The sequence below is a fragment of the Panthera uncia genome (assembly GCF_023721935.1).
Source record: "Panthera uncia isolate 11264 chromosome C1 unlocalized genomic scaffold, Puncia_PCG_1.0 HiC_scaffold_3, whole genome shotgun sequence".
In the NCBI taxonomy this organism is placed as follows: domain Eukaryota; kingdom Metazoa; phylum Chordata; class Mammalia; order Carnivora; family Felidae; genus Panthera; species Panthera uncia.
In genome coordinates this window covers 33,855,170-33,867,394 of record NW_026057584.1, presented here as the reverse complement: position 1 = coordinate 33,867,394, position 12,225 = coordinate 33,855,170, and the positions used below count along the sequence as shown (strand labels likewise).

The following is a 12,225-nucleotide window of genomic DNA, read 5'->3' as shown; positions in this document are numbered from 1 at the left end:
TTTGCATTTAAAAAAATTTTTTTAATGCTTTTTGAGACAGAGACAGAGCATCAGTAGGGGAGGGGCAGACAGAGAGGGAGACACAGAATTCAAAGCAGTCTCCAGGCTCTGAGCTCTCAGCACAGAAATTGACGTGGGGCTTGAATCCACAAACCGTAAGATCATGACCTGAGCTGAAGTCAGACGCTTAACTGACTGAGCCACCCAGGTGCCCCTCACTGTTTGCATCTTAAATTAAACCATTTGATTTTACTCGTAACTACTGTACTTACCTCTGCACCCCAAGGAAGCCCAGAAGAGCAATATCTGGCTGTTTATTTAGTCGTAGTACACATTCCCAGTAAATGTCTTCCTCACGATCATTATCCAGGGCATAGAGCATAAACAGTGGTGGGTAGAGCCGAGGTAGTAGTACAGGAAGCAGTAACCCAGAACTTGTCACCACGTAACTACAAAATATTGGAGAAGGAGAAGCATTCATATCAAAATTGAATACAGAATCAAAGAGTTTCAGTTTCAAGCTGAAAGGAAGATGGGACATTTTGAATAAAGAAACAGTTCTAACATTTTTCTGCGTTTTTATCTGGAGCTAACATGAAGAACTTACCTATGGCCCCAGAGTTATATCTTGGACCAACTGTGAATTCTTTTCATACCTCAAAATCTAACTGAAAACCTAGTTGGTTTCCATTTTGAAAATGATTCTCTGTGGTTATTCTAGATGAGCATGATGTTACTTTGCTCAGCAGGCTCAGAGCCCAGTAACTCATGTGTGCACTTCTTTGGGGTTTGACTAATACAACTTAAGATCTGAAAGGGACCTCAGAGATTACCTAGTCCAGTCACATTATTTTAAAAATAAGGAAACTGAGATCTAGAGAAAACTCTTCCTTGGGATTCTTTGGATAGGATCACCCACCCTCTTTCTTCACTATCTCTACCCAACTCCATTTACCCAGGCTCTGGAGATTCGGATCTGGAATCTGATTTCCCAGTGCAAAAGGATTTCCTTTCGGTTGGCAGAGGAGCAGAGAGAGGAATTGTGCTGCCCTCTTCAGGAAGCTCAGGAAATAAGAATCTAAGGAATAACAAAACACAATTAGACAATTATACCTCTAGAATGTCTAAAAAGAGTAAAAATGCATTTCTATTATTTCATCTATTTAAAGACCTATGAAATCAAAATTTATATCAAGTAAATATTTTAGTTTCCTGAGATTCTTAACTGATGCTTCTTATAGGATAAAATTAAGGCTGTAGCTAATGAATAATACCACTAAAAAATCTTCATGTGCTGTGTTTTTTGGTTTTGGTTCTGAAGTAGGCTTTATGCCCAGCACAGAGCCCAATGAAAGCCTTGAACTCATGACCCTGATATCAAGACCTGAGCTGAGATCAGCTTACCTGAGCCACCCACGCACCCCATTTCTGTCTAGTTATTAAAAAGTGAGAAATTCTGTTTTTCTAACTGACAAATCTCATTTGAGGTCAATTCATATTAAATCTTTAAGCAGAAACTATTATTCTCAGGGTATAAACAAATATTAGCTGAAAATGACTTAAATATTCAACATTAAGAAAAAATGAAAATCAATATAAAAATTTTTAATGTTTTAAAATTCAAGTTGCTAAAAAATTTTTGCACATGATCAAGCTGCTAAGAGGACTTTTTTTCCTAGGTTTTGAATTTGCCCTAGATTTTATCTCTGAACTCTTATATGCAAATGATGAGCTCTACTATAAACAACTTTATTGTCCTCTTTACTTTCAGACCTAAACCTTGAGTCTTCAAAGGGAGTTTCCAATCTTCTATTTTTGTAGACTTATACCTTGCCCCTGCCTCTGCCCCTTATTTTATATTTGGGAAAACTAAAAAAGGTCAAAAACTTATCTTCATCATACCCATCTAACTAATGTCAGAGCTGAAACACTCCCAGCCACTGGTCTTTTTAGTGGATTACGCTGCCCCCTCTAATCTGAGACATTTCCAAATGCATCTATCAGTTTCGAAGCTAATAATAGAAGAAAGTTTTCTGAGACAAATTTATAAATTTTCATATAATTATCTCAATATAGTAATTACTTATTGGCTTAAACCCGATAAAGGATCTTGAATTTCACATATTCTAAATTTCCTACGTGAAACTCTTTCCAAAGATGCTCTATTTGCTTCCTTTCTCCCTTTTCAAAGTCTCTGCTCAGGTGTTACCTTATTAGGCCTCCTGGAACCTCTGTTTAAAATAGCAGCCTCTTACCTCCAGCTCCATCTTTTGTCACATTTACCAACACCTGACATACCATATGTTTCCATATGTTCCACTAGAATGGAAGCCTATGAGAATATAGACATTTCCCTGGTGATTAGTGATGTCAAGCATTCTTTCAAGTGTCTGTTGGTCGTCTGTATGTCTTCTTTGGGAAACTGTCTGTTCAGATCCTCTGTCCATTTTTAATCAGATTGTGTTTTTTTTTTAATAAAAGTGTTGCATATGTAAGTTCTTTATATATTTTGGAAATTAACCTCTTATCAGATATATCATTTGCCAATATCTTCTCCCACTCAGTAGGTTACCTTTTCATTTTGTTGATGGTTTCCTTTGCTGTGTTTATTGTATAAACATAAAGTAAAAACATGAAACATGTTTTCATTTTCATTACTTAATCTATTTAAGGATCTGTGGCACAAAACCATTTTCTTGATGAATAATTTCTGTGATAAAGAGGAAACTTAATGATTCTTCACAAAGTTGTTGTAATCTCTAGATTCAGGATGAAGACATCCAAGCATTAGCATTAACCACTATTCCACAGTTTGCAGACTTCAATGAGAAAGATCTCTTACCTCACCAGCTGGAAAATTCGCTTAAGGTAGGACTTAATCTCCTTCACAGCCTCCTGCAATAACCGGCGATTGGCTCCCACACCCACATATGTCATTCTATAAACTGCAACCAGTGTCTCCACAAGCCTGCCCAGGGGGTGCAGAGGAGTGTCACAGGCCTGAACAGGAACGGGATCAATGAAGTCAATGACTAACAACAGAAACAGTCAACCAATAAATAATAAAACAATTTCATAAATGATAGACAATTTTCAAACTGGCAAGGACTAAACTTTTGGACGAGAAAAATTCAAATACTTTAACTTTTCTAAAAGAGTTGAGTCTACATATAGAGTAGGAATTCCTAATCTTAATCAAAGAATGCCTTTAACATCTTGGGAAAATAGCTTTGGATATACTGATAAATATAATTAAACTATAAACTTCACAAAAACAGATGTTACCTTTAAGAAAACTAAACGGCAGTTGATTATGCCTGAAAATACTCTTCAGTTCCCTTGATTTCTCTTAATACTCCTTCCTGCAACCCCATATTGATGCATGTCATACTTTAAATTGTAGCTAATCTTACAGGACTTGAGAAGGAAGCAAAGAGCATAACCATGGGGTGAGGGCAGCATGCTTTATTTATACAATCTCTAGTTTGTTACCAACAAAAATCAATTTTAAACTTTGACCCTTGTTCTCAAGAACCCTCTTAAGCACTTTACAAAACTTAAAAAGTTCTATCATCATGATACAGCAATCTTCATGTGAAAATGTGCTTTTAGTAGTTAGAGAATTAAAAAAGAAATACTTAGAAAGCAAAAATAGGATTAGGGCACCAATAACCTGTGAGCAGATTTGAATGATATACTGTGGTAGTTGTGTCATTAATTCATAAGACCGGTGTAATTTTGACTCTACCTTTATTAAATATTTCTTGATGTCATCATATTTCTCCACAGAGAAGGCACCAACATGCTGAGGAATGAATTCCAAACTCTCTAGTGTTTGAGTCTGTGAACGACTTAATGTCTCTGGACTGTAAAAAGACAACAGAAAGCCCATTATGTATTTCATATCATGAAAGCAAGAGGGGCGCCTGGCTGTCTCTGTCAGAAGAGCATTATGACTCTTGATCTCAGGGTCCTAAGTTTGAGCCCCATGTTGGGTGTAGAAATTAAGTAAGGAAAGGAAGGAAGGAAGGAAGGAACAGAGACAAAAGAAAGAAAAAAGAAAGAAAAGAAAAAAGAAAAGAGAGAGAGGAAGGAAGGAAGAACAAATGAACAAACAAAAGCAAACTGTAATGTGCACATGAAACACTATCACCAAGTAAGGACAAAATGGAGTACCCAGTACAGTGCCTGGCCCAAAGAGCTCATAATAGGTAACTGACCTGCTATTAGATTTTTTTTAAGTCATTCCAGTGTCATTTAATGTTACTTCATACCAACTACAATTAATTAATGAAGATTTTGCTTTAGAATCAACCATGGTGTTAGGTGATACTATGTTAGCTTGAAGAGAAAACTGGTAACAGACTTGTTAATGACAAGAGAAAAATGGAAAATAAGAGAGGAAGGGGTGAGGAAAAAGGAAAACAAATGAAATGGCAGCAGAAAAAGGAAAATGAGCTCAAGTAAGGAGATCATGAGGATGCTACAACAGGTGGTGAGGTAAGTACATAATGGGTAAAGGGAAGCTTTGAGCGAAGAGGCTATGATAAAACACATACTTAATAACCAACAGACATTTTTGGTAATGGTATTCTATTATCAGATTACAACTGATCAGAAATGATGTACATTATTATACTATTTTAGATAAATAAGACCTCTGTGATAGCAACATGTTTTATTATATAAAAGTTCATTCACTCTCATTCCCTGGAAACACCCAACAACAGTTAACCAAGGTTAACTACAGGACCAAAGTCTCAATGTTTAAACTGACAGGCTCTATCAGTGAAGGCTGACCCTCTGCATCACACACAAGGGAAAGTCCACAGGTTTCATCAATCCTAGGAGTTTCCATTTCTTCTACTAATAGAAAGAATACAAGGCAAAAATCGTAAACTTCATGAATAAAACACTATATTCAGTTCCCACTTATACCAAATATAGGAGGGGAAAGAACCCAAACTTCTTTCAATACAAAGGGATTAGTAAATTCTTTGGGTCCAAATTCCAAGCATTGCTTGTGGGAGTTACTGGCCAAGTTAAAGAATAAGGAAATATGTACAAAAGCAGATGGAGGGGGGAAAAAAGTTAGGAGAAAAGGAGAACAGAGAGAAAATAAGAAAAAGAAAAAAGAGAAATGAAGAGGTACATCTATAATTTTTCTTTCAGTACTTCAAAATTGTGCCACTTGTTTTTGGTCTCCAGAAGATACTGATGACAAATATGCAAGCATTTAAATGGCGGTTTCCCCCCTGTGTAATGCCCTTTTTTTCTCTAGTTGCTTTCATGCAACTAGATTTTGTTTTTCAATTTGACTGACATGTCTGTTCACAGATATCTTTTTTTCAGCACACAGGTTGCTCAACTTCGTGAATCTGCACATTTGTCTTTCACCAAATTTGGGATGGATTCAACCATTATTTCTTCAAATATCTTTTCATCCTCATGATTTTTCTCCTCTCCTTCTGGGATTCCAAGGACACAAGTACTAGACTCCTTAGAGCTCTGTTTATTTTCTTTTTCCATGTATTTTCTCTCTGTTGTTCAGTTTGGATAGTTTCTATTAATCTGTTCTCAAGTTCAGTGACTCTTCTGCTGTCACCTCTATTCTGCTAGTAAGTTCTCCTAGTGATTTTACTTTGGTTATTATATTTCTTAATTCAAAATTTTGATTTGGTTCTTCTTTATATCTATTTTTTTGCTAATACTTTCAATTTTAGTATTTGCTTCCAGGATGTTTGTGATTGCTCATCTGAGCATTTTTATAATACCTGCTTTAAGTTGTCATAATACTAAAATCTACGTTGCAGAGTCACTGGTGTCTATCATCTTTCCCAAAATAAGTTGGTGGTTCTTTGATTGCCAAGTAATTTTGGTTTATATTCTGGACATTTTTGAGTATTATGTTATGACACTTTGGGTCTTGTTTCTATCCTATGAAAAACGTTGACAGGCACAACAGAGTACACATGGAAGGCTTGAAACTATTATCTTTAGAAGGATCTGTTTCCTAAATTTCCCTATATGGACATGAATTGTTCCCTACCTGATAAGAGTATTTTGCTGTCCATAGACTATGCTAACAATGTGATTTATGGTGACTATCTGCTTTCCTTCTGGGACTGTGGAATTTTGGTAGTTGCTAAGCATAGAGTGCCTATGTGACCAGGCCCCCCCATTAAACCTTAGGCACTGAGTCTCTAATGGTTCCTAGGCGGAAAGACTGTAAATGGTGGCTGCATTTTACTGCTGGAAGGATGGTGTGCTCTGCGTGACCCCTCACAGAAGGGTGAGAGCATGGGTAGCTTGCACATGGATTCCTCCAGACTCTGCCTGTGTCTTCTTCTCTTATGATCTGGCCATAGCTCCTTACTGTGTTGCTGTAGTAACTCTTACCTGCATGACTTTATGATGAGTCTTATGAGTCCCTCTAGTCAATCACTGAACATGTAGGTGATCTTGGGAACCTCTGAAACAGCTAATATTTTTGATTCAGTCTTCTGTGGGCAGTGGTGCCAATGTCAGTTCACTTCTCAAAGCCTTTGCAGTTCTATTTAGGTATGTCTGTGAGCACATCACTCAGTGGTCACTCTGGGACATGGCTGAAAGTCTACCTATTAGCTCAGTTCTCAAAGTGTCTGGTCTGCTAATTAGGATCAAATCCACATATTTGCAGGTCTGGGGTGAGCCCAGGAGTTCATAAACAACTTTACAGGGTTGTTTTGTAGAGCTCTTCTCTCTCCATTACCTCCCCAGCATTTTCTGGGTCCCCTGTTAGATCCTCAGGTCAGAAACTGCTCCCTTCTGTCAACATGCCACTTCTAGGATGGGGTGGGAGGATAGAGAGAGAGGCCAGAAAAGCAATGGAATTCAGCCATGACTACTGCACCTGAGGATCCACCAGTGGAGGAAGAGGTTTCCAGTCCTCCAAGAGTTTTCCCTGTTCCTGGCTGCTCTAGCAAATCCCACTGCCACCCCTGTCCCAGAAGAACATGGAGGCTGAAGCATGAGAAAATGAAGAAAAAAAGAGAGAAAGAAAACCCATATGTATCTCCTCCACTCTATCTGAGCTTTAGGAGTCTCTTTGTTGCATCTTGAGCCAAAAGCAAAGGGTTTTTCCTCAAGTTATGTCTAAATCATAGTACTTACTTGAAGCTTTCAGGTTAATGGAATTCAGGGTGAGGGATACTGAAGTTAAAAAACTCAAAACTAAAAAAAAAGACAAAACAACTCACTTGGTACTTTGATTTCAGGTATTCCTCCTCAATATACTAGCTGATATTTACCTTGTAGAACAGCTGTTCATATATTGCCTGGGTATTATAGCTGAGTTCAGTAGAAGATAAAGATAGGTGTGTTTTATCTAAATTACCCAGAACAGAAATACATCATTGAAACTTAAATTATATTTTTAAGTTAAATGTGGCAAGCCTTGACTACTTGTTAAGTTTCAACTTCCTACCATACTATGCTGGGCAAAGCATTCACTCACCTGTCTCTGTGTTGGCGCCGATTGGTAGTCAGGGCCACAGCAATATTGTCCCATGCTTTCCAAACTTCCCCTTGGCCTGGGTTATCACAGCCCAGTTGACGCCAACATTCATCAAAGACTGCTTTCCATTTCTCATCAGCTGACACTGCCAGGTTTCCTAGCTTCCTGCTAATAAAGTCACATCAAGCTTTTATTAATCTCTTGTGCAAAAATCCTAAAGAACAGAAACTTTCTGATATACAACTGGGAATGCTTCTGTAACACAACTGCCCACACTGATGGTGGTTCTATTTCATAAACACTGAAAATTTTAAAGAAATGGTTTTTAGCTACTTAATGTTTATCAGATACTAAAGTGTATAAATGGTTAAGTATGAAGCACATCAGAATTGACTCCTTTGTTTCTACATTTCCCCATAATCAATTTTGTAAAACTGATTCCTGTTAAAACAAGGACTTCCTGTGCTTTGCACATCTCATAATGAGAACTGTGAAATGCATTACATACTGAATTCTAAAAATACTGAGTAACAGAAAACATATCAAGGTTCCATCAGAACAAAGAATCTGAGAATCTACCATAATACAAACACAAAGCTAATGCTGGAATCAAAAAAGGAAAATAGATATATGCCAAAAACCTGAAGAACATAACACACTTAGAGATAAAGATTTTGTTTTTTTTCCCTACATATGCAGAATATACTATTCCACTTGGTACATATATAGGCTTAGCTTTTACTTTTTAGAATCAAGTTGTATAGGGATTCCACTTAACAATGTTCTCTTCCAATTAATTTGGATACTTTTATCACTAACAGTAAAACCACTCCCATACACAGAACTTTTATTTTAAATACCCATGACTATAATCTAAGCCAAGACTAAAGATTCAGCTATCTGTAACAGTGGCAGTTGGCAATATAAGGAGGTTACATTTTGTTAAAAAATGACTTTAAAAATTTGTTCTGCATTTAAAATATTAAGCAGCTTTGATATAATCAAGACAACTCAAAACATTTAATAATTAATCCACAATTAACACTACTCACAAAACTTTGGGTCTGTCTTTATCACTCTCATACAGACTAGGCTTGAAGTAAGTTCCGGTGATTTTTATCCCAGATCCCCATTCTCCACTAAAATAACCTTCAATGTAATCTCCATTTGGCATAGTCAGCGTTCCCTAGGTAAAGTAAAAGAAAATGTTGAATTAGAAGCAGTATTTCCAGTTTAAAAAATCAAGAGAAAAAAAAGCACCAACTGGTTAACATGTTCCATTATTTTTTATTTTTTTAGAGAAAGAAAAAGAGAGCATGCATGTGCAAGAAGGGAAGGGACAGAAGAAGAAGGAGAGAATCTTAAGGAGGCTCCATGCCCAGTGCAGAGCCTGGTGTGGGGCTGGATCTCACAACTGTGAAATCATCATCTGAGCATAAATCATGAGTTGGATGCTTAACCAACTGGGCCACCCAGGTGCCCCTAATACATTTTCCTTTTTTAACTCATTAGCAGTCCCCAGTTCTCTAGCAGGGCGGGGGGTGGGGGGGGTGGTAAGTATACGTACTATGCATCTCTAAAAAGACTGTATGAAAATAATCCATGGGTAAAAGAAAAAAAAAATCACTGAATAATTGGTAAAATATTTTGAGCTGAATGAAATGAACAAACAACTTATCCAAATTTATCCAATCTAGTGCCCAGAGGCAAATTATAGCTATAAATGCCTGTATTAGAAAATAAGAAAGATCTGAAATCAGTAATCTAAAAGTCTACCTTATAAAATTAGAAGAGCAAACAGATCCAAAACAAGGAGGTAACAAACACTAGAGCAGAAATCAATGAGATTTTTTTTTAAAGAGAAAAATTAATGAAACCAAAATTTGCTTCTTTGAAAAGATACACAAAATTGGCACTTAACTGGATTAATCAAGGAAAAAAAAGACATAAAATTACAAAGTCAATGAAACAGATACTACAGCAATCTTACAGAAATTAAAAAAGATTAAGAAAAAACTAAGACAACAATTTTATGCCAACAAATCTGAGAACTTCAATACAACAGAAAAGTTCATAGAAAGAACCAAATTGCCAAAACTGATTCTAAAAGAAATGGAAAATCTGAATAGACCAATTTAAAGAAAACTGAATTAGAAACTAAAAGTATTATCATAAAATAATGCTTAGGCCCAGATGATTTCACCAGTGAAGTCTCCAAAACATTCAAAGAAGAAATAATACCAAGATTTCACAAACTCTTTCAGAAAACAAAGGAGAAGGGAACCCTTCCCAACTCATTCTATGGGGCTAATTTTATACCAAAGACAAAGACATCATGAGAAAAGAAAACTATAGACCCTTATCTCTCATAAATACAGAGGCAAAAATCTTCAACAAAATATTAGCATTAAATCACACAAATTATAAAAGTATTATATACCATGACCAACTATGATTTATCCCAGAAAAGCAACCAATACACTATATTAAAAAAGGACAAACATCACACAATCACCTCAACACACAGAAAATGTTCTTTGACAAAATCCAAGATGTATTCATGACAAAAACTCTCAACAAACTAAGAACAGAACTATCTCAATCTGATTAATCTATGAAAAACCTTTAACATCATACTTAATGGTGAAAGATTCAGTGTTTTTCCTGTAATTTTTTTTAATGTTTATTTATGTGTGTGTGTGTGTGTGTGTGTGTGAGAGAGAGAGAGAGAGAGAGAGAGAGAGAGAGGGTGCGCGCGCAGGGGAGGGGCAGAGAGAAAGGGAGACCAGAATCCAAAGCAGGCTCTAGGCTCTGAGCTGTCAGCACAGAGCCCGATGTGGGGCTCGAACCCACGAACCGTAAGATCATGATCTGAGGCAAAGTCAGACCCTTAACTGACTGAGCCATCTAGGCACCCCATGATTTTCCTCTAAAATAGGGATTAAGGCAAGGATATCCACTCTAACCACTTCTATTCAACATTCTACTGGAGAATCTAGCCAGTGCCATCAGACAATAAAAAAAAAAAAAAGAAAAGCCTTCCAGATTGCAAAGGAAAAAGTAAAACTGCCTTGATTTGAAATCAACATGATCCTGTATGCAAGAATTCCTAGGAAATACACACAAATACACACACACACACACACACACACACACACACACAACCACACCACACCAAACCTGTAGCAGAATAAACAAGTTCAGCAAGGTTTCAGGATACAAGAAAATACATAAATCAATTATATTTTTATATGATAGCAATATAAAATCAAAAAGTAAAATAAAAAAAAATTCTCTTTACAACAGCCTTAACAAGGATACTTAGGAATAAAGTTAACCAAACTTATGCAAGAGATACACGTTAAAAACTACAACACATAGCTGATAGAAATTAAAGATGATCTAAATAGAGAGACATTTCATGTTTATGGATTGGAAGATTCAGTATTATTAAAACGGCAATTCTTCCCAAAATGATCTATAGATTCAACACAATTGCTGTCAAAATCTCAGGCTTTATAGCAGATATTAACAAACCAGTCTTAAAATCTATATGAAAAGGCTAAAGATCCAGAACAGCCAAAACATTTTAAAAAATAATTCTTGATTTCACTAGAATTACTGGAAATCTATAGTAATCAAGACAGTGTGGTACTGGCGTAAAGAGAGACATGTTTTGGAATACAAGAGTCCAAAAAGAAACACATTTTATGGTGAATTAATTTCAAAAAGGTGTCAAAAAAATTCAGTGGGAAAAGTTGCTGAGGCAATTGGATACCCACATGCAAAAAGATCGTTAGACTTTTAACCCACACCATACACAAAAGTACCTCAAAATGAATCATAGACCTGAATGTAAGAGCTAAAACTATAAAACTTTTAGAAGAAAACACAGAGGAAAGTTGTTTTTTTTTCTATTTGAGAGAGAAAGAAAAAGCATGCAAGTGGGGCAAAGGAGCAGAGGGAAAGAGAGAACCTCAAGCAGGCTCCACACTCAGTGCAGAGCCCAATGTGGGGTTTGATCCTATGACCCTGGGATCATGACCTGAGCTGAAACCAAGAGTTGTACATTCAACCAACTGAGCCATCTAGGTGCCCCCAGAAGAAAATCTTAATACCTTGAGTTAAGGAAAGATTTCTTTATATATGCCATCAAAAGCCTGACTCATAAAAATGTTTTTGATATTATGGACTTCATTAAAAAGTTTTGTGCTTCAAAAGTCACTAAAAAGAAAATATAAAGATGGGTGCCTGGGTGACTCAGCTGGTTGAGCGTCCGACTTTGGCTCAGGTCATGATCTCACAGTTCGTGGGTTCCAGCCCTGCATCAAGCTCTGTGATGACAGCTCAGAGCCTGGAGCCTGCTTCGACTTCTGTGTCTCCCTCTCTCTCTCTCTCTGCCTGTCCCCTGCTCATGTTGTCTCTATGTCTCAAAAATAATAAATAAGCATTAAGAAAAATAAATGAAATGGTTCAACATTTTAAAAAAAGAAAGAAAATAAAAAGACAAGCCACGACTGTAAGAAAATATTTGTGAATCCTATATCTGATATTAGAACTCATATCCAGAACATATAAAGAACCCTTACAATTCAATAAGACTATAAGCAAACAAATTGTCAAAATATCAAAATAACTGAATAGGCATTTCACAAAAAGATAGAGGAATCACTAATAAAAACATGAAAATATGCTCTACATCACCAGTCATTAGGAAAATGTAAATTAAA

The 12,225-nt window shown here is 36.4% G+C and overlaps 1 protein-coding gene across 3 annotated transcripts in view; it reads right to left on the bottom strand.

The window, feature by feature from the left end:
* Positions 1-12,225, bottom strand: part of ALS2 (alsin Rho guanine nucleotide exchange factor ALS2) — a 71,276-nt gene that overhangs the window by 5,696 nt on the left and 53,355 nt on the right. For 2 of the 3 annotated variants that reach the window (XM_049615172.1, XM_049615174.1), the window contains 6 exons: positions 8,548-8,681; positions 7,496-7,663; positions 3,749-3,866; positions 2,843-3,000; positions 956-1,078; positions 273-449 (listed from right to left, as the gene is read on the bottom strand). In XM_049615172.1, coding sequence (XP_049471129.1) covers positions 273-449; positions 956-1,078; positions 2,843-3,000; positions 3,749-3,866; positions 7,496-7,663; positions 8,548-8,681 — 878 coding nt within the window. The remainder of the gene's footprint in view (positions 1-272; positions 450-955; positions 1,079-2,842; positions 3,001-3,748; positions 3,867-7,495; positions 7,664-8,547; positions 8,682-12,225) is intronic. The other variant, XM_049615173.1, reaches the window with a different exon arrangement.